Source organism: Molothrus aeneus, chromosome 10 (assembly GCF_037042795.1).
Source record: "Molothrus aeneus isolate 106 chromosome 10, BPBGC_Maene_1.0, whole genome shotgun sequence".
NCBI classification, from domain to species: domain Eukaryota; kingdom Metazoa; phylum Chordata; class Aves; order Passeriformes; family Icteridae; genus Molothrus; species Molothrus aeneus.
This window is the reverse complement of record NC_089655.1, coordinates 11,126,011-11,151,028: the sequence shown is the minus strand read 5'-3', so window position 1 is coordinate 11,151,028 and position 25,018 is coordinate 11,126,011. Positions and strand designations below refer to the sequence as shown.

Genomic DNA, 25,018 nt, shown 5'->3' with positions numbered 1-25,018 from the left:
AAAAGCAGACTTTTCTAATTTCGAATATTTTTTTAGTAATGTAATATTTGAATCCAGGGTTGCAAAATTGAATGTAATTATTAAGTGGATGATAATCCCGTTCTGTTGCAAAGTAATAATCATAGATCTATGTGCAATAAATGAGAGAGAAAAATGATGCATAGAAAGACCAGTAAAACTTTTGTGTTTAGTTTTAGGGAGTGAACAAGGGGAAAATAATACTAAATACCTATTTCTTCATGCTTAGTTTCTAGTGGAATCCCTGCACTCCAGCCAGATGGTGGTGTTGAGTGCTTCGTGCCAGGGCAATGAGCTGCAGAAAGAAACAGCTGCTCACCAGAGAGAAATGGCTCTGGACATGTTATCTGAGATTGCCAGTGTATTTGATTTTCCAGATCTAAATCGCTTTCTCTCAGTAAGTTGGTCATTCCTTTTGGTATTTTGTGCTTGTGCTTGTGAAGTTCAATTTTAATCCACACTTTCTCTTGGGAATGCTGCAAGTGAGAGTGCAAATGCAGAGGAACAGTTTTATCAAGGAGTTAGAGGGATGAATACAGTGCCAATTCAAGTATGGTGGATAAGGAGCTCAAGTTTAGAATCCTCATTAAACATATTAATGATTTAGTGCACTTGGAGGCATCCTTTGAAAGGTGTGATTTTTGCATGATGTCAGCTTTCTTATTTCAAAAGAAGAAAACTACCTTTTTTACTTCTTTTAGGGTTTTTTACTTCTTTTGGGGTTTTTTAAGATTTCCTTTTGTGGAGAATCTGGATTGACACAAAAAATGCTAGCTCACTTTTTGTTTACATGTTTCTTAGTATGAATTGGATGAAGCAGCTCCTGAAGTATTTGGTTCTATCTGCATTTTTCCTAGGTATATGCATTGTATTAAAGTTTTTCTCTGTTCATACCTGTGGTGATAATTATGACCAGACATGTTTGTTGTGGTACTGACCCAAATGGAACTTAGCCTAACCCTGGTGTTTTAGAGAGTTTGTTTGCTTTTTACATTAACTGTAGTTCTTCATTTACCAGAGGACCCTGCAAGTTTTGCTTCCTGACCTTGCAGCCAAGGCCAGTCCTGCAGCCTCCACACTTATCAGAACCATAGCAAAGCAATTGAATGTGAACAGAAGAGAGATTTTAATCAATAACTTCAAATACATCTTCTCTCATTTGGTCTGCTCCTGCACCAAGGATGAGCTGGAGCGGGCACTGCACTACCTCAAGGTAAATTGGCATTTGCCCTGTTACACCTGCAGATTAGGAGCAACAGCTGATGCATAGTGAGCTTTCTGCTGTACTTAAATTAAGGTATTGCAAAGCAGAGGTTGAAAAATTACAAATGCAGAAATTTTGTTCTTATAGTTTATAATCACTTCCATTAGCTCTGAGAAATGTTTCTAAGATATTTTATGAACTTAGCAAATTCTAAAAGCTTGGTTTGTCTAACATTGAGCTGTTTGAAAGCTTTGACTTCTATAACAAAGCAACCAGAGGCCATTGCCTCCTGTCTCTCAGTGCTCTAATTACATTGTGATGAAATGAAGTGATATTTCTTTGTGGTTGAGTGCAGAATGAGACTGAGATAGAGCTGGGCAGCTTGCTGAGGCAGGACTACCAGGGCCTGCATAACGAGTTGCTGCTGCGGATTGGGGAGCACTACCAGCAAGTCTTCAATGGTCTGTCCATACTGGCTTCATTTGCCTCCCAGGATGATTCCTATCAGGGACCTAGGGAAATAACTTCACCAGAACAAATGGTAAGGACATCAAAATATTCATGCTCAGTTCTTTCAGTAATTTCTTTTTGGCTGTTGTGAGAGTGAAGACAATTTGCTGTTCTCTGAACAGCACTTACTTCAGGGCAAAAGTGGAAGAAAGGCTGACATTTCCTATTAAGTGTTTCTGTAACAGAGAGATCCATACCAAGTATGCATAAAACTAAATCAAAACAAAAAGTGCCTGAACAAACCAACATCAGACATGTAAATCCTAACATCCGACAAAACAGCAAGACCCACAGCCTAATAGGGATGTCTGTCAATAACACTGATATTTCTTAAGTAGCTGTGTATTTGGAATTCTTCTCATATGTACTTCAGAATTAGCATTTCATACCTGCTTTTTAATATCTTAGGCTTTGAAATGTGTTAATTGTTTGGGGTTTTAACTTTTTGTAATTATTTGGGGTTTTAACTTTTTTTTTCCTCTCCATAGGCTGATTATCTGCAACCTAAATTGCTTGGTATCTTGGCTTTTTTTAACATGCAGTTACTGAGTTCCAGTGTTGGCATTGAGGATAAAAAAATGGTGTGTAAACTTAATTTTGAATATTAAAACAAAAATAAGCAAGCACTGTTATAATATTCCAGATTTACTTGTGTGATCATGCAACTGTCATGGGAGTCTCCAAGACACTAGGGTCCCAAAATAATTCTTTAATGGTCTCACAGAGGGTAGGACTTCTGTGTAAGCTCAAAAGTTCTTGATTTCTTTAATGGTCAGGTAGATAATGATCAGATAATAATGACAGATACATATTTCAGTCAGACATGGTGTATGCAAGGAGTCAATCAACCAGGAATTACAGGGGAGAAATCCAAGGGTATGATTTTTAGTGTGTGAAACAAACACCAGTGGGAGGATGAGGGAATGTGGGAGAAAACTGGAATTACTGCATGGAGTTATATAAGGACACCAAAGGGTAAAGAAAAAAGATGGAAATCCAAGAGATTAGTTTTGGTTCCCACAGAACAGCTCCTTTAAGCTTTGCAGTAGAGTGCATTTAGAGAAATTAGAGCTCACAGCTTGAGACAAAGTGAAAATTCTACTGTAGCAGTGCTTCCAACCACAAGACTGGCCTTTCAGCTGCCTCACAGAGGGACTGTAGATGATTTCTACAGGAGGTTTTCAATGCTAGAATGTACATAACCTTTGTGTTGACAGACTGTATTTTCTCTGGTGGTTTTTTTGATTTTCAGATATTCATGTTAAAATGTTCTCATTTTCTTAGCCCCCTTTCTGCATGCTTTCTGAATTTCCTAATTTGTACAGCACTTCTTTTGCTGCACCTGCTATTGTTTCTATCTTCTGTTTTTGTTCTTGGTGAGTTTCCCCTTGCATGACCTTTTCTCAAGCTCAGGTTTATTCCTGTGTTACTGATCTGTCATGCTGGACATTTTGCTACCTTGTTGGTGTAGTGTTACTGTGACTGCAATATCTCCTGCATCTCAGTATTTCTCTTCTGTCTTCCATTGACAACTGAGCTATTACCTGTTCCCTGATGCTTGCCAGTCACTTCTGTGAGCAGTTGTATGTCAACGCTGTTGGGGTTTTCTTGGTTCGATTTTTCTTTTAAATGCAAGTCTGTTTATTTCCTCTATATTTCCTAAGCCTTCTCTTTTCAGCTATATATCTATATATAGTTAATCATATCTTATAATAGACATCTGTAATCATTAACTCCTTGGTGTCTGCAGTTCTTCCCTCATGGTCTGTCAACAGCCTAGATAATGTAGGGTTTTGTAACAATCTTGTCATTAGAGATTCACCCCCTTTTTTTGCTAAACTGAAATTCTTTATTAAAACATCAAACTAATTTTGATCAAACTAATTTTGAAATCATCAGACAAAATGATTTCTTAAGCAAGGGTAGCCCGATTTTAATAGAAAATATAACTCCTACATATTTTCCTGAGTATCTAATACATTAAAATGACTTTCATCTGTCTAGGCTTTAAACAGCCTGAGGTCTTTAATGACACTCATGGGACCCAAACACATCAGTTCTGTCAGAGTGAAGATGATGACCACACTGAGAACAGCTCTGAGATACAAGGATGACTTCCCAGAACTGTGCTGCAGGTGAGCTGATGGTGTACCCAAACAGTGACATCCCTGCTATTTCTGTCCTTTGATGCACTGTGTTGTTGTGTTCTGGACAGGAATCTAAACCACAGTGCTGAAATAGCTTAAATGACTCACCTGAAATGTTTCCTGCAGTGAAGAATCATCAATTATATTGTTTTGTTGCCTTTTCTTGTTTAGAGCCTGGGATTGCTTTGTTCGAAGTCTGGACCATTCCTACCTTGGCTCCTTGCTCAGCCAGGTGATAGTAGTGCTATTGCCCCTCATACATATCCAGCCCAAGGAAACCACAGCAATATTCCACTTCCTCATAGTGGAGAACAGGTACTGCACAAGATATTTTCAGTTATATGGTTTAAATCCTGCAACAGGAATGGGGATAACCCTGAATTCAAGTCATCCAGCACTGAGACGAGAAAACTTGTTTTTCTGCTAGATAGTTGTTGTTCTATAAAATTGCCCCTTCTCTAAATTGTGTTGAGGGTCTTGAAATGTAACAAGCCTTATCTGAAAAGGGGTTTTTATATTGTCCCTATAAATATATATGATGCTGTGGCCAAGTCACAACCCATTCAGACACTGAACCCTGCCAGGCTTTCTTCAGTGTGTTTATTGTGCTGATATGGAAAATTACTTCCCTCTACAGAATAATGATGATTGCTAACAATGTGCTCTAAACTAAAGAGAAGTGTAGAGAGTTGGAAATGGGGAGGAAATGAGCTCTTTGTTTTCTTCAATAATTAGAGGTATAATTATGAAGTGCACAGATTATTATGTTGAGTAAGGTTTCATACATTCCATTCAAATGGTCACACCAACTGAAAATAAAATCAAAGTTTAATACATAATACATTAATTGTCATGACTTAACCCTTTTGAAGATAAGGTTGAGTCATAATTCTTTTTCATCTTACATTTTGTAGCATAAAAGGGTTTTTTTAGGAATGTTGCTACTTAATACCTTGATTACTTTTGATGGGTTTTCATTTTTCCTGCATTGTATCATACCAACCGTTTTCACAATAAAAGGTAGTAATAGGAATAATAAGGCCCTTGTAAAAGGCCAGAGTAGCAATATTGAAAGAGATTTCTTCATTGCTATATTTGGATGGGTTTTTTTGGATTCAACTAATGTTTGCTGTATTCTTTGCAATATTTTTTGCTAACTATTAGGGATGCAGTACGAGACTTTCTACATGAAATATATTTTCTACCTGATCTTCCTGAACTAAAAGAAGTTCAGGTTGTTCTTCAGGAATACAGAAAGGTACAGCTTATTTTATTCATTTGCTTGGCTTTACTGCATAAAATGAATTCATGACAACTGAGGAAAACATGTAAAGTGCATTGTTAAGTGGAAATATATTTATCTGCCTGTGATACACAAAATTGGTTTTATGTATCACAGGCATAGTTTGAAGCATGTTCTGATTCTGGTTTAGGAATGAAATGTTCAACATTCCTGTTTCTGTAGCGTCTCCTGAACCCTGACTTTCTTCTCTTTTGTGACAGATTTTAGGATGAGAAGTCAACAGTTTTAGCTATGGCCATATTGTCTTTACAGGGAGCAAAGTTTGTCTTCTTAGGAGTACTCTATGGTCCATTGCATTTGCTTGTCCTCAGAATTATTAGGTAATAGATGGGAAGTAGCAATTATTTTGTGGGAGTGATGCAACAAAAGTAGAAATTAATTCAATTTTAGACAGACTTTAAGCAAAGCATTTTCTTCTGATTTTATAATTTTTATTTACACCATTATTATATTTACCCAAAAGTAAAATATAGCACATTTTGAGTAAAAAAATTTTAAAAATAGGCGAGAAGACAATGGTATATAGATATAGGTGAGAATGTAAGCAAAAAGGCAGTTGTTTCCATGTATTCTTGCTTGTGTTCTTTGAGATGCTGTTCAGCCATATTCCTGTTATACTTTCAGTCACATTCCTGTTATACTTAACGTGAACTTCTTATGTCCTGCTCAGGAATCCTCCAAAAGCACAGACTTGCAGACAGCCCTGCAGCTGTCTATGAGAGCTATTCAGCACGAGAACGTGGATGTTCGGATTCATGCACTTACCAGCCTGAAAGAAACATTGTATAGAAACCAGGTATAGAAAACCTCCTTCAGTAGAACTAAAAATAAACCACATTAGCATCTGGACCAAAAGTCTAAAGCTCCTTGTTGTTACAGGGTGTTCACTTGTACTGGGTTATTCTCCTCAGTTCATTTAGCTGTTTCTACATATAATGGGGAAAATGGATTCTTTTTCATGACACCTCCGTGTAGGTGGATTTTCAAATCCTTCAAATCTGGGATGCTGATTTAGCAAGGCTAGTGTACATTTTTTTTTTAACTGTGAGGAAAGATGTATCTAAGAAGTCCATTTCAGCAATTTATGATGTGGGCTTATTGTCTGTTTAGGGCATGTATGTCTTTTGCATCAGGAACCTTGTTTATAAAAGCAAGCGTGCGTGTGTGTGTGTAATATATGAAAGAATTAAGATTTACTTGGACCACCTTAGACCTTCTTTGTTTTTCTCTTCCTTTTTTGTCTTCCACCCTCAACATTTTGAATCCATTGATCATATTCAAAAGCATTTTATAGCCATGGACAAGCTGAAGACATTGCTTTACAGTTCTGTGTGGTTATTAGCCCAAAGGATGTATGTGACCCATTAGAAAAAGTAATAAATCTGTACCCTTAGTAGTTATAGGATTGTGGGATGCTCTTTAGCCAGAAATTTTAAAAAAAGTCCAGCTAAAAGAACAAACAATCAATGTGTGTACTCCTGGCCAACCAGTAATTCTTGCAGCTCAGGTCAGCAAAATCCTGCTGTGTCTTGCTGAGTTAGAGGTCTAGCAAAATAATTTAAGCAAATCAAACTTAATTAGTTCCACAGCTTGTGAAACTATTTGCTCTGTTATGTTGGCTCTGGTTTCAGTTTTCATTAAGCATAACAATGACAAACATCTTGATTTTTTCTGTATTTGGACTAAATGTCAAACTGAGGAATAAAAGCTGGGCCAAAGCAAAAAAAGAAAGGACACCCAATTAAAATGATGGACATTGATCAAAGGACTTGAAACCCTGGGCTTTGTAGGACTTGAGAGTGATGAAATGTTCAAGAAATGGCAAATAATAAGAATAGAAATGGCAGGAAACCCAGAAGGTATCACAACAATTCCATGAGGGAAATTGGGAGGAAGTATTGGAACACATGAGAAGAGGGATAAGTAAGTGAAAAATATAGATAATGTAGAAAAGAAAAAAAGGTACTTGATAAGACAAATTAAAAAAATGAAGTTAGTAGAGAGGTGCATGATAATGAAATACAATATTTGCCATGACAGCATTAACTGAGGCCCAATCCCTCACACGTTTGTTTAGTCCTTCCTAGGGTGAGAAGCAGATTAGTGCACTTGGACTGCAGTTACAACCTGAACTCATGGCTAAACGAAATCAGAAGTGAGTTACAGGTTGAAGATTTCCAAGATTATTTACAAATATGGTTGTAGAATGACTCATCTTTATTTTTCATCTTCCCAGGAAAAGCTGATCAAGTATGTCACAGACAGTGAAACCGTGGAGCCAGTCATCTCCCAGCTGGTGACAGTGCTTCTCATCGGCTGCCAGGATGCAAATTCCCAGGCACGACTGCTCTGTGGGGAATGTCTGGGTGAACTGGGAGCCATAGATCCTGGCAGGCTTGACTTTTCAACAAGTGAAACTCAAGGAAAACACTTCACTTTTGTGGTAAGAAGCATTGCAGTCGGGTTTTGTATGGCATTAGGGGTCTTAAAAAAGTCCTTAGGAGGAGGGAACCTCTTATCTCTAGACCCTTTGAAAATCTGGACTTGCTGTCGCACCTAAAACAGTTTAGAGTTATGCTTCCAAGTGGATATTTACAGATACAGCTATTACTCTGTTTTAGTAAAACTGGCATTCTCTTTGTGATTAAGGCTGGAGTGGAAGATCCAAATTTTGCCTATGGATTGTTAATGGAACTGACCAGAGCTTTCCTTGCTTATGCTGACAATGTTCGTGCTCAGGATTCTGCAGCATATGCAATTCAGGTAAGATCTCTGGTTAAATCCTACTTTTATTTCACAGGTTATGTTCTGTAACATTCAACTTAGAACTATGCAATACAATTTTTCTTTTTTAATCCTGTAACAGGTTTAAATTAGAAAGCACACTTAGTATTCTGGGTCATTCTCAAATAAGATCTATCTGTTTGCTTTTGTGTCACAATATTTTAGGAGACATCTGATGTTTTAGAGGTAACCAGCAGTGCATACACAGGGATTAAGGAGTAATCCTGAGAGTGGCTTAGAATTAGTTCAGGTTGCACAGGCAGAAATGAAAAGCAGTATTCCTAAGATGGTTTCTGCTTACACTTTTAAGAAGCAAGTGAAAGGGAGCCTACCCTTATTTTTAGGCTCTGGTCTTTTGTGCTGGTTTTATTTAGTGGATGGAGGTTTTTGCTTTTTTGTTCTTGCTGTTTTTGATGTTTAATATCTTTGTGAAAACTTCAGGATAGCTCTTCAGGAGAAAATAGGTGGCCCTATGTAGTCAGCAGGATAAGAATTTTATTAGCACATGCACAAGATTCTGCACTTCCTGCACAAGGAGGAATCAGACTAAATTCTTGTCCTGGTTTATTGGCAGATGTGAAGAATACAAGTTAATGTGGTCCAAACACCAGCTGGAGAATCTAGGGAATCCATAGCTGAAATCAAAACTTGCCTAGTAACAGAGGATTAACAGTGTTGGATAACAGTTTTGCAGTTATGATTTCTGAATTAAGCATTCCATAACTTCTCTCTCATTACTTATCATCGACTCATTCAGGTTGGAAAGATCATAACATATACACAGGGTTTTGGTCATATACATGGGGTTTTACTCATATGCACAGGGTTTTGTACTGTGGTCATGAAAATCCTCAGTGCTAACTTGGTGATGCAAACCATCCCTTTTCAGGAGTTACTGTCCATCTATGACTGTAGAGAGACAAACACTGACTGCCCTGGCTCCAGGCTTTGGAGGAGGTTTCCTGAGCATGTGCAGGAGATCTTGGAACCTCACTTAAACACAAGGTATATGACAGTTTAAGGAATAGCATTTCATAACACATCTGTTGGGTTTTTTCTCTGGGCTAGTATATGGTTTTGTGACTCTCACTCTTCTGGGAAGAGTGATATGTATAAACACAAAATTGAAATAAGGTCTTTCTGCTAAAAGGTGAATTATTACTTACTTGAATGTAATTCTCTCTAAATCAAACAAGCAAAACTTGGAGCTCATTCGTTGCCCATGTTTGCCTGTTTGTCCGTAGAGCATTGATTTATATGATGTTTTGAAGCTTTTGTTTTTCTTTCCCCTCTACTCAAATCTACTAGCATCCTATTAGTCCTGCCTTCTACAGAAGTAGGAGGAGCTCACTGAGTTTTAATTGGACTTTTTCTTCACATTCCTTTTGTTGAAGTAATGATAAAAACAAACTTCAAATTATGTTCCTGTCTTAACTAGAAATAATCAATGTTTCCCTTCTATTTCTTCATGAAGACAGTCATGCTTACCTGTGATAAGCTTTACCTTTTTAGAAAACAGACTTTTTGGCCTTTCTCAGCTTTCATGTATGCTCTGGGCTTCTCCTGTCAAGAACATTGTACTCAGATATTTATCAAACTTCATTTCTTAAAACTGATTACAAATAACACTTTAAAATATACTTGCAAACAACCTATCAAGTTATGAGAATTTTTATTTCATATTTAATTTTAAGGAGCTCTAGAATAAAATATATTGACTACTGAAAGTGGGGGTTTTAATTCTACTTTTAAAGATTCAGAAGACAGGAATTCAAATTCATATTGCTCCAGTGAGGGAATTTCATAACTAATAATGTGCTGTTGTTTACTGTATTACATGAAAAGTTAGTTTTATTAAATGGTTATTTCAAAATTACAGGTACAAGAGTTATCAGAAGGCTGTAAACTGGTCTAAGGTGAAGAAGCCAATTTACTTAAGCAAATTAGGTGATAATTTTGCAGAATGGTCAGCAACTTGGGCAGGTTATCTTATAACAAAGGTAAGAAAATAAATCTTTCTGTAAGGCTCTTTGCAAGACAGTTCTTGAACCTCATTTCAGTTTCTGCAGTTCAGGGATGGATGGGAGAATATGGGTGCTGGCTGCAGGCCTCTTACAGGACTTTCCTGCTTCTACAGCAGGGTACTGCACTCCCCTTTCCCCAGCACTGCTTCCTTCCAAGGCTTCACAGGTGGTGTCAAAGCTAAAAATCAAGGAAACTTGTCTTTGTCCAGACACTCTTGTGAAACTGAGGGCACTGACAAATGCTTGTGAAAAGTGTCTGAAATGCTTCTGGATTTACCTTCTCAGTTTTGGAAAGATTTCCCTGTAGCTCCACAGTCTTAGCACATAAAAAGTACTTGTAGCTTCCTTTTCTTTTCCCTTTCCAATATCTAAGTGACCCACTGAAAATGTCACTTCCAAATCAGCCACTGTAAGAAGTGAATTGAATTACAATAGCTCAGTAACTGCACTGTCCTCTTTCAGACAGAGTAGAATTGAATGTTTTCATAATATCCTACTTTCTGCAGGCTTTTAAGGGCAGAAGAGAGGCTGAGTGTAGTGGCAAACTCCCAGCCTCGAGGTTGTTTTTACAGCCAGTGCAAGTTCACAGTGGTGTAAAACACATGGTGTGCCGGGCAGGCCTAGGAAGTGCTGAGGGAAGAGGGTCAGATTTACACCTATGAATATTACCCTGAAATGTGCTTTAGCTCATGTTGAGTGGAGTGTGTATCCAGTAAAAAGGGGGAATCAGTGGGTAAGGCCTGCCAGGATTGCCAATACTGCTCCTGTAGACAGCACGTCTAGTCACTAGTCCTAAATACATTCATGCTCTTAACCCTCTCCACTCCCATCCTATTCCCCCTTCTATCCAATAATCTCAAAAATACCCCCAGCACAATCAGAAACACAGTCAAAACTTCCTTTCTAATCAGCCTAATCCCAACAACAATCTACATCTATTCTGGAACAGAAAGCCTCACCTCCCTCTGGGAATGAGAATTCATCATAACCTTCAAAATCCCTATCAGCCTAAAAATAGACTCCTATTCTCTCACTTTCTTCCCCATTGCACTGTTTGTATCGTAAGTAGAAATGTAAGCAGTGCTTACCTGTCTTTGTGCTGTCAGCAGTTGCTACATGTAATAGTAGCTACCATCTGGTATTTCTATTGCAGATTTAAGTCTGATGAACCTTCTGTAGAGGAGAGGTATCTTAAAATTAGTTGATGGACTAGAATTTGTGTTCATCAACAAAAAGAAGTCTTATTGATTGTTCATGTATTTGCACTTCTGTAATGATGCTTCTCCTGGAAGTAATGCTTTTTTCATAGGTGCGACATGATCTTGCCAGAAAAGTCTTTGATTGCTGCAGTATTATGATGAAAAATGACTATAAAGTGACAATTTATCTGCTTCCACACATCCTTGTCTATGTTTTGTTGGGATGCAGTCAAGAGGATCAACAAGAGGTGAGATGTGTAAGATGGTAGTGTTTTTCACAGAAATGGTCAGCAGCTGTTCTTCATGAGAGCTGCTCAGCTCTGTAGGCCTACATGAATAAATTGTTCAGGTGTTAAACTCCTTTTGGTGTATTAATAATAGAAATAATAATATAAAGGTTCTGACAGGGTTTTGAATATACTCATACAAGTTTGTGTTGGAACTGCTTTTCTGCAGATTTCCATCAGCTAGGCCTAGGATGAGATATTATGTGGTAATCATGACAGCAGTAACATCAACAGCTGGAGTGGTACAAAAAGGAAGTGTGCAACACAAACAGCCAGTAAATGGAACTTGTATAATTCCAATAATTCACACTCATAAATTTTTCCTCTCCTTTGGATACAGTTCTAGTTTCAGTGGATAAACTATTCAGCTGCCAGAATCACGGGGAGCAGGATTCCTAGATGTGTTGCAGCAAAGCAGGGGTAGGGGAGAAGTCATCCTGCTTTCCTTCAGTTTGCTTGAGCTGTCAGTGAATGTGCCCAAGTGCTGCCATTTTTACTGGGAGCAGCACCTGTATGTACAGGGAGATGCAAGTTTGCAAGGAATCTTTGTAAGCATGTCCTGGGTGAAACAAAGGAATTAGAAGATAGTGAAAAGTCTAATTTACATTCCATTAATTTGAAATTTCACAGCTAAAATATTTGTGTTTAAATATTGTGGGTGTGTAGAGGCGTGTGATGATTTTTCCTCTGTGAGCATCTGTTATTTATGTTAACTCATGTTTTATGGACTAAAACAAACAGAAACAGATATTTTGTCAGGGCATTTATTTAAACAGAAGCAAAAAAGTAGATCTGTAATCTTGTAACCAGTAGATAATTATATTCTTACCAAATCTTGAAGTATTATATTTGTAGAAGAGATGCAGTAGCATTTGTTGTGTCTTGAAACCTCAAGGTTTTCTCCCTGTATGGAATCCCTTGACAACAGCTTCTGCTTGGTTTGCCATGTCTTTGCCATTTCACTGGTGTCTTTCACCTTTGTGTAGGTCTACATGGAGATCATGGCTGTTCTGACACACGATGACCAGTCCAGCAGGAGGCTGGAGGACAGCGCATCTGACCTGAGCCAGCTGAGCACACAGACAGTGTTCTCCATGCTGGATCATCTCACCCAGTGGGCCAGACATAAGTTTCAAACACTCATTGCTGAGAAAAATGCTGGCAAGTCTAGCAAAGACAGAAGTGATCTAAAAAGTGAGAGATGCTTATTTCATTTAAAATGGCATTAACATTATTCAAAGAAGTATTTTATTTATGTTTGCAGCTTCACATTGTGGCCATTTATTTATAAATGCTGTATTAATACAATATGTAATCTCTTTTATGATTTCTTAATGTTATATTGTGATTTCCACCCCTTCTTCCCCAAATGGATTGTTCTGAATGCCTGTTGCAAGAAATACAGATTTAAAATTTGAACAATGAAATGTTAATTTTTTGTTAGTTTTGTAAGCATTCTGTTTAACTTAATAGAATATTATATTATGTATATAATATTATATATATAGTATTCTGTGCTGTCTTGCAAGATGTAGAAAGTTCACCAGAATTGTTTTAAATGAATTATTGTTGACAGAAGAGAAAACCATGTTCTGTAATTAGTACAGTTATCTCACTAAATTGTTATTGACAAACTTTGTAATACTTTTTTTTTCAACAGCATCAAGTGAGGACTATGGAGAATATCAAAATGTGACACGTTTTCTAGACCTCATTCCCCAGGACACACTGGCTGTAGCCTCCTTTCGTTCCAAGGCTTACACCAGGGCTGTGATGCACTTTGAATCATTTATAACAGAAAAGAAACAAAATATTCAGGAACATCTTGGATTTCTTCAGGTTCTGAAGTTCTTCTTGGTTTACGTTTTTTATTTTAAGATGAAAATGTGTATGATAAATAAAGGTTGGGCAAATTCTTCTTTGTGATGGGAAAAAGAAAAGATTTATTTGAGCACTTGTTAAATACAAGTGTTTCGTCATCTGTGTTTCAGCAATATTTAGTAAGTTCTCTTGCTTGGCATGCTTCTTATATGAAAAGGAATGAATAGCTTTCTATTCTATAATAAAAGATTGTAAATTCCTGAAAATAATTAAATGTGGGTTTGTTGATAGGATAACATTTATTGCTTTGAAGTTGGCTCTGTGCCTTTTGCCAGAAAATACAGCTAACTATAATAACAAAAAATAGCACCAAGTACATTGGAAGAAATTCCAGGTGGCTTATTCTAAAGTAGAAAAAACCTTTAGCCAATGCTAAAGGTATTGCAAATTATAGAAATTCTTTTTAAGAAGTATTTTAACCCGTGGGATGATCCTGTTTGTGGTTCCCTATGGTTTATATTTGTCAGTGACACTTCAAATTTGAAAAAAACTTAGTGTGTTGCTTTTTCACCAAAAGTAATCATCTTTATGTTATCATGTAATAATAGGATATTTATTTTACTCTTTATACAGATGGTTTCAGGTAAGTTCATGTGGTAGTCTATCAATAGCATGAGATTATAAATATTACTGTATACTAAGAAATAGGGCTCAACTTTGGAAGGAGCCTGGCAAAACTGACATCTTCAATAAAAAATTATTGCCAATGATTCCTACAGAGCAGTCTGTGCTCCATGTTTAAGAAGTTCTGTGATTCTGCAGGTTATCTATGAAATACCTTAGTGTTTTTGATGGCCACATCCAATTCTGTTTCATACAGAAATTGTACGCTGCCATGCACGAGCCAGATGGAGTGGCTGGGGTGAGCGCCATTCGGAAGGCAGAGCCATCTCTCAAAGAACAAATCCTTGAGCATGAAAGTATTGGCTTGTTAAGAGATGCAACAGCCTGCTATGATAGGGCTATCCAACTGGAACCTGATCAGGTACCTTATTTTTCGTTTGTAATAAATATAATTATTATTTTTAGTCTTACTAGCTCACAGATGACTAAGGCAAAAAAACTTCTTCAGAATATTTAAGTGAAATAGGAATCTAAGTGTTTACTGTTGCTAAATAACTATTGCTGTTGGAAGTGGCTTATGAACTGAAACAAATCTCTTACTGGATTTTTTGAATGTTCATTTATCTTATGGTGCAATTAGTTATGCCTTTTCATATTCTAAAAAGCACCCAAATGAGCATATTTCTTCCTTCAGATTGCCATGAGTTTAATTAATGTGTATGTAGGGTTTTCATTTGTTGTTTTGGTTTTTTTTCCTCTTTCTAGATCATTCACTATCATGGTGCAGTGAAGTCCATGTTAGGCCTTGGTCAGTTATCTGCTGTAATAACTCAGGTCAATGGAGTGCTTGCAAACAGGTACTGTAAGCATCTAATACACAGTTGATTTGAATAATATGAAGCTCTGGTATAAATCTCTGCCTCAGTAGCCATTTCTGCTCATTATCAAATATTTGAGGCTTTTTAAACATAATTGAATTAGCAGTGTGAAGCTAGAAAACTTTGAGTGCTTTATCTATAAATTATTTATTTCAGGAAGTCCAGAAATGTTCACAGTTCTTGCCTGTACTGTGAGCAGTGTTGGTATGTGCTTTAATTTCTTAGATAGGATTTTTGCATTGTTTCCCACGTCACTGATTCCATTGGTATTCTGTAGTCTAATAGGTAGATAGATTAAAAGCTGGTAGTTTTTGATGTACCACAGAAGTTAAATACACTCTTTGGAGGTTGTATTTGTGGGATCATGTTGTACAGATCTTATTTGTTTTCAGTGTATGTCCTTTGGTTTTACTGACTTTCTTTAGAAGCAAGCTTATCTTGCCTCTTTTCAAGTCAGAGAAGTTTTATGTAAAGAACACTTGCTAATGTAATGTAGGATTAACATACTGAGAGGAGACAGCACAAAATTGTATTGCCTTTGTTTTCTTTTAATAGGTCTGAATGGATATCTGAGTTGAACACTTACAGAGTGGAAGCAGCCTGGAAACTATCACAATGGGATTTACTGGAAAATTATTTGGCTTCAGGTAAGTTATCATTACATAAAAGTACTAATACTTAATTGCATTTCTGAACAATTATATGTTTTAGTTTAATCATCTTGAATCAAGGGGCAGCTGTTTTAATTTGGTTTGGATTTCACTGGTAGGAAGGTTGGTTCTGACTGTGTTCTGGATTTTGTAACTGAATTTGATTGTAACCTGTGTAGTTTTTGAGCAGAAGTTTTGAGTATGTGAATCTTTTGAGTCTGTCTGTCTGGGTGGATTTTGGAGTTGAATTATACAGTGTAAATAACATGCAATTAATTAGTTCTGAGAAAAAGGTTTTTTTCAGTAGCATGTTAAGACAAATTAGCATGTTCAGGTTAAGCTGCCTAAAGAAGCAGAGTCTTCTTTTTCTCCCCAAAGATGTGAAGTCCACTACTTGGAGTGTCAGACTGGGACATTTGTTATTATCAGCCAAGAAGAAAAATGAAGCAGCTTTTTACGAGACGCTCAAGGTTGTTCGAGCAGAGCAGATTGTGCCCCTCTCAGCAGCAAGCTTTGAAAGAGGGTCCTATCAGCGAGGATATGAACACATTATCAGGTTTCTCATTTTCATGGTACTATTTTTAAATTCACAAACCATGTAATCAAGTATGCAGCAGCAAGAATTTTGCATTTCTGCAGTAAATGGTACATTTTTTGTCACCTTTTTTTTTATATTCAACCAACTGAAAACCTTTGATTAATTAGAATTTATATTTATCCTCCATGGAAAACATTCCCAATAAAACTATGTGGTATGGTCTTTCCAAATCAGCTAGCAAGCAAATGTAAACATCAAGTAATAAAAAACAGCAATTTAATTCCATGCTTGGAGTAGTACAAATAGGCCAGTAACTCCATTAACTTAAAAGCATTGCTTTTGATCTGTATGGAGGCTGAAAAGCACTCTTTTTTATCAAGAAAGAACAGTAGGAATCATACCCCATCCTTTTTCTTTAATATTAAACTTTTAATTTGGCTGCAGTAGACTAAAAAGTGAGTAGCCTTTTTGAATAAAAAGACTCAATACTTCCTCTGCACTGTAAATGCATCCTTATGGCAAGATACTGGCTGAAGCCCATTGAAGTGCATGTTTTAGTTACTTCTTAATTCTGTTTTCTGTTGGTAATTTCTGCAGTGTTGTTTGGGAAATGAAGTTTGGGGATTGAGAAAGAAGTGTTTCAAAGTAGTTTCCTTTAGCCACTGATCCAGGCTACTTGGGAGCCTTTCAAGGATCACTTTTTCCCTGTCAGATGTACCCACTACATTTGTGGCCGCTTCTCTCTGCCAGTGAGAACTGTGGCATTTACAACCACTCAGCTTTCCATCTTTACAGGGACAGATATCCACAGTAATGGTATTTTTAAATAAATGGAATAACTTCACTTTAAGTAAAAGTATATTGCTTTTAAAATGGGATTTGTTGAAAATGTCAGATTTTCTGAAGCATTGTTGCTGAAAGTAATAGATAGAAATATTCTTTCTGAAGATTGACTTCCTTTCTGGGTGATCTACATTGTCTCTCTGTTCAGCAGCTTGACAAAGGAATATTGAGGAAAAAACAAATCAGTTTATAAATCCTGGATTTTGTGTGCTTGCTTTTGCTACATTTTTGTACTGGGTGACGTTATTTACAGGGCCAAATTTTAGAAAGAAAATTGCAAAAACTTTGTAAGATTTGCATGTATCTCAAACAGCAATCAGTTCTCACCAATTTCTTGCCTTTATTTTGCTAACACAGGTTGCATATGCTGTGTGAGTTGGAACACAGCATTGGGCCAATGTTTCAGCAAGCAGATGGTGACCACAGTAGAGATTCCCTGAACTGGTGTGCTCGGATCGAAATGACCCAAAACTCTTACAGAGCAAAAGAACCCATTTTAGCACTGAGAAGGGCTTTGCTTAGTCTCAGCAAAAGGTGAGCACATGACTATTTCTTTTCTGTGTTGTATTCTCAGTGATACTGTGGGTTTCCATATATGTGTTAGATAAAACTCTGGGAATTTGTTCTAAACAAAAGCAGTCCTCCAATATTATGTACCTTCAAAATAAGGAGGAGAAGCAGTGTCTAAAGGAAAGAGAAGCAAGAAACAGGGAGAAAGTGTATTTATTTCTAGTCCTAAATGGAAAAAAGGGTGAAACAAATGTATTAAAATAGTTTTAAATTATCATTATGTAGTATATAACTTCTTGAGAAGTTCAACTTGTGTTTCAACACATTGATTTTTACTTCAGATTTTAAAGTAGCATTCAAAATAGAAATGTTTTATTTTTTGCAAAAATGTCCCTGCAGCCAGGATTACAGTGAGCTTGTTGGACAGTGTTGGCTCCAGAGTGCCAGAGTTGCAAGGAAAGCTGGGCATCACCAGACTGCCTATAATGCTCTGCTCAATGCTGGGGAATCAACACTCTCAGAACTTTATGTAGAAAGAGCAAAGTGGCTCTGGTCCAAGGTAAGGAAAATAAAAATGGAATTTAGTTTTCTACATGCAAGAAAATAAGATTTATAATTTTCTTCAAGAAAAAAAGGCACACAATCAGCATGTGTAAAACAAGATATGTCAGCTGGGACTATCAGCACATTGCAGCTGATCCTCCAGGTGCTGGTCAGCCCTGTTCTGTATCCATTGACCTTCCTGGCACCCTGGTATAAAACTGGTGGATTACCTGTCTCTGCCAATGCAGCCCAGGCAAATTGACATTATTTTAATAGTAGACCTCTTCTTAATTTGTTTCTTTTTAACTAATAGCAGTAGGCAGCAAACATGAGAGAAATTGCTGTGGTACACCTAAAGGCACAACAATGCTGAGATAACAAGGAAATACAAGAAGCATTTGAAGTTAGTAATATTCAGTTACCACAGCCAGAATGGCCTAGAACACATCTGGGGACACAACTTTGCCTTAATAATAACTCTAAGAGGGAAGTTTTGCATCTCTCTTATTTAAAGTATATAAAATGTTTTCTGTCTTTCCCGTAGGGTGAAGTTCATGAAGCACTAATTGTTCTCCAGAAGGGAGTTGAGTTATGCTTCCCTGAAAATAAAGCACCCTGCAGTAGCAAAAATCAGCTCATCCATGGTCGGGCAATGCTGCTGGTGGGCAGATTTATGGAAGAAACTGCTAACTTTGAAAGCAATGCAGTCATGAAAAAGTATAAGGTAATTGGGAATACTACTGTTAACAAGGCTGGAGCTTGAATAATTATATATTCCTTAAGTAAGCTGTTGTTCTGCTCCTCATAGTGTCTCCCAAGTATAACATAAATGGGATTAAACAGTGCATCCACTGTAGGAGAGAAGCAGTTCTTCTTGTAAAGATTTACCTGTCTTAACCAAGTTTAATGTAACACATCAGTAGACTACAGTTCATATTATTCTTTTTAAATAAACAAGTTACAGAAGTATGGCTTTTTTCTCATGCTTGCACAGATTAGAATTCCTCACTAAAATGGACTACTCCAAATACTCAGAGTTGACTTGGTGATCCATTGCACTACTCTTCAGTGTTATTTCTCTCTCTGGTAGTGACTTGTAAGTGTGATGTAAATGTGCTTCCAGTCCCTGAAGAACTAGGAAAAGGGACAACTGGTATGATCTTCTTAAACAAGGCAGCACTGCATGCTTCATCTTGTGATGCCTGTGGAACACTTTTTGGCATTGATTAATGTTGCCTTCTAAAACAGTAGGAGATGCAGATGTTTTTGCTTCCTTAAAAGCAGCATGTGTCCTGTCCAAGTTCTGGCATTTGATACTGCTAATATTTACTGTCTTACTAGATAACATACTTCTGCAAAAGTCATTTAGAGAAAAATGTAAATGTATCAAATCAAATGAAGGTTGAAATAATATAAACAAATGAAATTTCAGTGGATTCCATGAAAACACTACCACTCAGTACTCTCTGCTAAGTATTGGCACAGAAAAGAAGCCAGTATTATTAGATAAGGAATGTCCCTCTCACCAATTATTTCTTTTCTAATACATGTCACACAATTTTTTGTTTTTCTTTCAAACATCATGATTTAGAAGGAAAAGAGAAATATATGAAAATATGTGAAAAATATGGAATCAAAGATTCATTAAGGTCAGGAAGATGACAGAGTCCAACTGTTAACATGATACTGTTTCACTTTTCAGAAAGGTCTGAGAAACCCAGTACTGAGTTATTAGGAACAGGAACCTGATTTTAAAGAAAGTATGATCTTCCCTAGTTCAGTATTCCCTTATCTTGAATTGTGTCTCCAAAACCAAAATGTATTTTGAAAATGGACTTCTGGTTTGTAGAGGCAATTATCTTGAGGCAAAATTAGCATTTTTGGAGATACAGGGTTAACAATTAATAACTATTTTGCACGTACTCTGCACAATATAACTAATACAAGATTGTTTCTTGAAAAGATTTATTTCTGTTTATTATTTTTAAGTTAGCATCCTCTCAGAACTAATTGTCTCATTTTGATGTTGCAGGATGTTACAGTTTTCTTACCAGAATGGGAAGATGGACATTTTTATCTTGCAAAATACTATGATAAATTAATGCCGATGGTAACTGACAACAAGATGGAAAAACAAGGAGATCTGATTAGATACATAGTTCATCACTTTGGGAGGTTAGAGGGGAACTTTGCTTACTTTCTGTAAAAGGATGACAATTATCCTGGGGAAAAAACATTTCTGTAGGAATAGATTGTCTTTCACCAATTCAGACTGACTCCAATTTTTCTGCACTCTTATAAAACAAAGTACTACATGCTTCCTTTTTGTTTTCATACCTAATTAATTTTACTTCTGACAAACCAATTGTTTCTTTTGTCAGTTAATTATTTAATCTGTGGCTTTGAGTAATAAACACAAACCCTTTGTATATTTTTTTGGTTGTTGCAGATGCATTAAAATGCTGACATAAATTTCTAAAGTTAGAATGGAATATTAAACAAATGAGAATGTAAAATTTGTATTACATCTAATATATATAATTCTTTGATTTAAACATTTAATCACAGATCTCTACAGTATGGAAACCAATTCATTTATCAGTCAATGCCGAGAATGCTGTCTTTATGGCTGGACTTTGGAGCAAAAGCATATGAATGTGATAAAGGTAGAACATTTTTTCCCAGTACATAGTTCCCATGTCATTCTTTTGAATAGATGATTTAAAGAACAGTGAAGTATACTTACAATTCTTCATTTATATTTATTGCCTGAGGTTATATGGAAACAAGAAAGTACTACTATTCTTGTAAAATACAGGATGTTAATATGCAGGAGAATATTAATTATTTTAATTAAATCTTCCAGATTTTTTTCAAGTATATAGTGAGACAACATTGTTCCTTGGGTAACTGAAGGCATTAGATACAGGGAAAATCCTTGCATGTCCCTGGTCACCACTTTTAGGGTGCCTCAGGAGTGGTTAGTAACAGTTTTGTATGTACTTGCTACAGTAAAGTGTTAGGCCTTGGGTTTTTTTTTTTTTCAATTTGTTTTGGTTCCAGTCTTTGAAGAAATTTTACTGAAATTTTCCACCTCATTTTACTGAAACAAAAGGGGAAAAATCTTTTAGGCAGCATCATGAAGGCATGAGAAACTAACACCACAGATGCACTTTGGGTGGGAGATTCTGGTACAAATGAAAATTGCAAATACTGCTTGCAGGTGTGGAGTGAAGCAGACAGTTGTGCTCCTTGATCTTGTCCTCATTCTACACACTTAGGTCAACTGTTGGCTGCGGGCACATCAGATCCTGCACTCTGAGGTGCTGGTGTGAAACTCAAGCTGGGTCCTCAGGGACAGGGGTGGAGATAGGAGCAGATGTGCTAATTTCATCCCATGGAAAGACTTTCTTCATTTCCTGTCAACTAAAGAACATTGGAATCCTTTTCTCAGGCAAATACATGGAGTGGTTTTTAGCCTGTTCTATGCCACTGTTATCATTTTAGAGAAGTCATTTTAGGAGTGTAAGGAGACTTAATTTCCTGGTATTCTGCTTAGTTAAATAGCGTATGTATTCAGTCGCTGTATGCTGTGTTAAAAAGAATTTTACGGATGGAGCTTTTTAGTTGCCTTCAATTTTTTTTGGCTTATGAAATTGCCAACAAAATATTATTCTATAGCCTTGATTTAAATGACTTTGCATTTCCAGTGGGGAAAACCAGGAATATGGTCTTTTCATTTTTCAGCAGGTCGTTCAGAACGTGTTCAAATGAAAAATGATCTGGCTAAAATAAACAAGGTGATTACAGAGCACACAAATCACCTGGCACCTTACCAGTTCCTGACAGCCTTTTCTCAGCTCATCTCCCGAATCTGCCATTCTCACGATGAAGTCTTTGCAGTTCTGATGGTGATTGTTGCTAAGGTGTTTTTAGCCTATCCACAACAAGCAATGTGGATGATGACTGCTGTGTCCAAGGTACCTTGATATGTATAGCTACACCTTTATTAAGTTTACAAAACTGTTATTCTCAGAAATGTAAATATAACCCATTTTACTCTAAGCTGATAAGAAGGATTTAAGAGGCTCATTTGTTGTGATACAGTGTTGTAGAAGAGGATATCAGTGCCATCACTGCAAATTATTTTATTGCAGTCTTAATTCAGATATTACAGTTTAAATGTTCCAAATTGGAATGCTAATATGCATCCAAACTTCTTGTATGGTGTATTAGGAAAGGAAATTTGAATAACAAATAACTGATGAATTGTGTAGTTATGGGCAACAGATTTTGTTGCATTTACAAATTGTGTTATAATACTTTCAGTCCTATAATCAAAGAATCAACTTAGTAGATAGCTGTACAAGTAATTACCTAGCAGTAAGGTCATTCCAAAGCAGACTGGGAAGTGGGCTGCATACTGTTTCTTGAGGATGGTGAAATAACTTTCAGGATACACTGACATATTCTTGGATATTGGTCTTTATGTTGGGGGACTCCCAAGAATGGTTTCAGAAGTAACCCCCACACATGCAACAGTACCACTCCAGCTTTTCAATTGAAACTTTTCAATTTCAATCCTTTTCCAGACATTAAATATGATAAGGAATAAGGAAAGAATATTAATTACTGGGGGGATTCTTCAACTCTTTGTTTAATAAATTTTAACTTTCCTTTTTTTTCAGTCCTCTTACCCTATGCGAGTCAATAGATGTAAGGAAATTCTAAACAGAGCTATTCACATGAAGGAATCTTTAGCAAAATTTGTTGGAGATGCCACACGCCTTACGGACAAGCTGCTGGAACTCTGCAACAAACCGGTACCTACAGAAATAAACAAATGAGTGCATGTTGTAGGATTAGTCAAGAATGTCATGCAAAAGCTGCTTCTGATTGCTTTCATTAGCCAATTCATAATAATATCATAATTTATTACATGAATAATAATATACCAATAATAATCATGAATTCATAATGTTTAGCAGAAAATGCACAAAATTGTAAAACATTTAAAATAGCTCTAAATTGAGCACACTATAAAATATTTCAGTACATAATGGCTTGTTTAACAGTGCATGGACTTCACATTGTTCTGTACTTTCACATATCGTTCATGCCCATTAATTTCCAGAGTTTTACTTTAAAAATAGGGTGGTTGTACTTTTATGAACAAATCAACTTGATAATAAAGGTAGAACTAAATTAATTCTTTCATTATTCTGTATTTATATTCAAAGTGAAAAATAAGTCTGTCATATCAGCCAGATATATTTACTTCTTGATTATTTAATTTGAAATGTAGCTTGCTGTTCTTATTACAATCAGCATTTATTATTCTAGTCCATTTATTAGTTAATGTGAAAGGGCAGTATTATTTTAAGTGTTTGTTAACTTTAAAGGTTATTTCTAACTTTGGTCATCTTTTTTTTCCAAGGTCGATGGAAACAACTCAACATTAAGCATGAGTATTCATTTCAAAACACTGAAAAGATTAGTAGAAGAGCACACCTTCAGTGAAATTCTCATTCCCTTACAATCTGTAATGATACCAACTCTTCCCTCCATTCCTGGTACCCATGCTAACCATGACCCTTTCCCTGGCTGCTGGGCCTACATTGCAGGCTTTGATGATGCGGTAAGGCTCTACTTGTCACCTGCTTTTTCACTTCATGTTCAGCAAACATAGCTGCGAGTGGTTTCTGTCACAGCAGCCTGAGGGGAGGTGTGGCCCCTTGGCATCAGATAAAGATTTGGTCTGAGGTTCATGTGCTGCAGCACCCTGGAAGTGCTAACACAGTTGGTTGCAGTGGTTTATTACAATTACGCACTTTATTTTGGATAATCTGATACAGATGTTACTAAAGAAGTTCATTTTTCTTTAGGTGGAAATTCTTGCCTCACTTCAAAAGCCAAAAAAGATCACCTTGAAAGGTTCAGATGGGAAATCTTACATTATGATGTGCAAGCCAAAAGATGATCTGAGAAAAGACTGTCGGCTCATGGAATTCAACTCCCTTATTAATAAGGTTTGATGAATGAGACAATCAGGTGCATTATACTTACTGACCAGAACAGAACACTGAGCTAACAAAAAATCCAATTTAGCTTTAGCAAAAAAACGGTAGCAATTGATACTATATGACTTCTAACAGGCTTGTGAAAACAATAACAAATTACAATATACAGGACAGGTTATTTACAATAAATAAGTATCTGCAGACTTTCTGCTGTCAAGCTTAATATTTCTTATTTAGTAATTTCTAATATGTTTTATAAAACACAGGTAAATTAATTTTTTCATACTGAAGTGTTGCCATACCTCTTATTTTAGTTCTGTTTTGCTTTTCAGCAATATGCTTAAGGTTAAGGTACTATGTCTTCTGTGAGGTTAAAGCAAATGACAGCATCTCTGAAACACTAAAAGATTTATTTCAAATATTGCTTTTAAGGGACTATTTTATTGCAAAATCCTCTTTTTTAAATTTACTTTGGCAAACAGATGCACATTTTGCTTTCATTTGACCTACTGCAGATTGTGAAGCTTAGATTTGTAAATTCTAGATTGTGTGATTAGAAAGTAGTTATAGATAGAATGTAAATGCTATAGATCCATTTTGATCCTATCTGTGTTCAGTGTTAATCTCATTTTCCTTTTGTGAATAGTGCTTAAGAAAAGATGCAGAGTCCCGTAGGCGAGAGCTCCACATCCGCACCTACGCAGTGATTCCATTAAATGATGAATGTGGCATAATTGAGTGGGTGAATAACACTTCTGGTCTAAGAAATATCCTGATAAAACTTTATAAGGAAAAAGGTAAAGAAATATATTAGAATATAGTAAAAGTTTTTAGATATTTTTAATGGGCTTGTATCTTTTTAAGGAAATGAAGCAAATTGCAGGAGTCAGGCTAAATTCTAGGAAGATGTAGTCACATGTATTTTTATCTATCAGCAATGTATTATTATTCATATGTGTGGTAGACTTTTGCTCTTAAATGGAAGAGAGTTGGAGCTTGGAATGAACAAGTTCTTTACAAGTACTGATGCCACAGGCATCTCAATACTTTCCTACATACAGTGATGTAAATTGTTTCAGCAGCATGGGGATGTGCAGCACTGAATAATAAAAAAT

The 25,018-nt window shown here is 36.4% G+C and overlaps 1 protein-coding gene across 2 annotated transcripts in view; it reads left to right on the top strand.

Moving 5' to 3' along the window:
* ATR (ATR serine/threonine kinase) overlaps window positions 1–25,018 on the top strand; it is a 39,278-nt gene that overhangs the window by 10,168 nt on the left and 4,092 nt on the right. For both annotated transcript variants that reach the window (XM_066556468.1, XM_066556467.1), the window contains 29 exons: window positions 248–415; window positions 1,037–1,231; window positions 1,578–1,763; window positions 2,221–2,313; window positions 3,737–3,867; window positions 4,051–4,194; window positions 5,044–5,137; window positions 5,853–5,978; window positions 7,419–7,625; window positions 7,832–7,945; window positions 8,856–8,971; window positions 9,846–9,966; window positions 11,300–11,437; window positions 12,463–12,670; window positions 13,137–13,315; window positions 14,178–14,342; window positions 14,687–14,778; window positions 15,355–15,446; window positions 15,828–16,005; window positions 17,188–17,364; window positions 17,740–17,899; window positions 18,428–18,607; window positions 19,916–20,058; window positions 20,452–20,549; window positions 21,631–21,863; window positions 22,572–22,706; window positions 23,321–23,521; window positions 23,769–23,912; window positions 24,550–24,700. In XM_066556468.1, coding sequence (XP_066412565.1) covers window positions 248–415; window positions 1,037–1,231; window positions 1,578–1,763; window positions 2,221–2,313; window positions 3,737–3,867; window positions 4,051–4,194; window positions 5,044–5,137; window positions 5,853–5,978; window positions 7,419–7,625; window positions 7,832–7,945; window positions 8,856–8,971; window positions 9,846–9,966; window positions 11,300–11,437; window positions 12,463–12,670; window positions 13,137–13,315; window positions 14,178–14,342; window positions 14,687–14,778; window positions 15,355–15,446; window positions 15,828–16,005; window positions 17,188–17,364; window positions 17,740–17,899; window positions 18,428–18,607; window positions 19,916–20,058; window positions 20,452–20,549; window positions 21,631–21,863; window positions 22,572–22,706; window positions 23,321–23,521; window positions 23,769–23,912; window positions 24,550–24,700 — 4,369 coding nt within the window. The remainder of the gene's footprint in view (window positions 1–247; window positions 416–1,036; window positions 1,232–1,577; window positions 1,764–2,220; window positions 2,314–3,736; window positions 3,868–4,050; window positions 4,195–5,043; window positions 5,138–5,852; window positions 5,979–7,418; window positions 7,626–7,831; window positions 7,946–8,855; window positions 8,972–9,845; window positions 9,967–11,299; window positions 11,438–12,462; window positions 12,671–13,136; window positions 13,316–14,177; window positions 14,343–14,686; window positions 14,779–15,354; window positions 15,447–15,827; window positions 16,006–17,187; window positions 17,365–17,739; window positions 17,900–18,427; window positions 18,608–19,915; window positions 20,059–20,451; window positions 20,550–21,630; window positions 21,864–22,571; window positions 22,707–23,320; window positions 23,522–23,768; window positions 23,913–24,549; window positions 24,701–25,018) is intronic.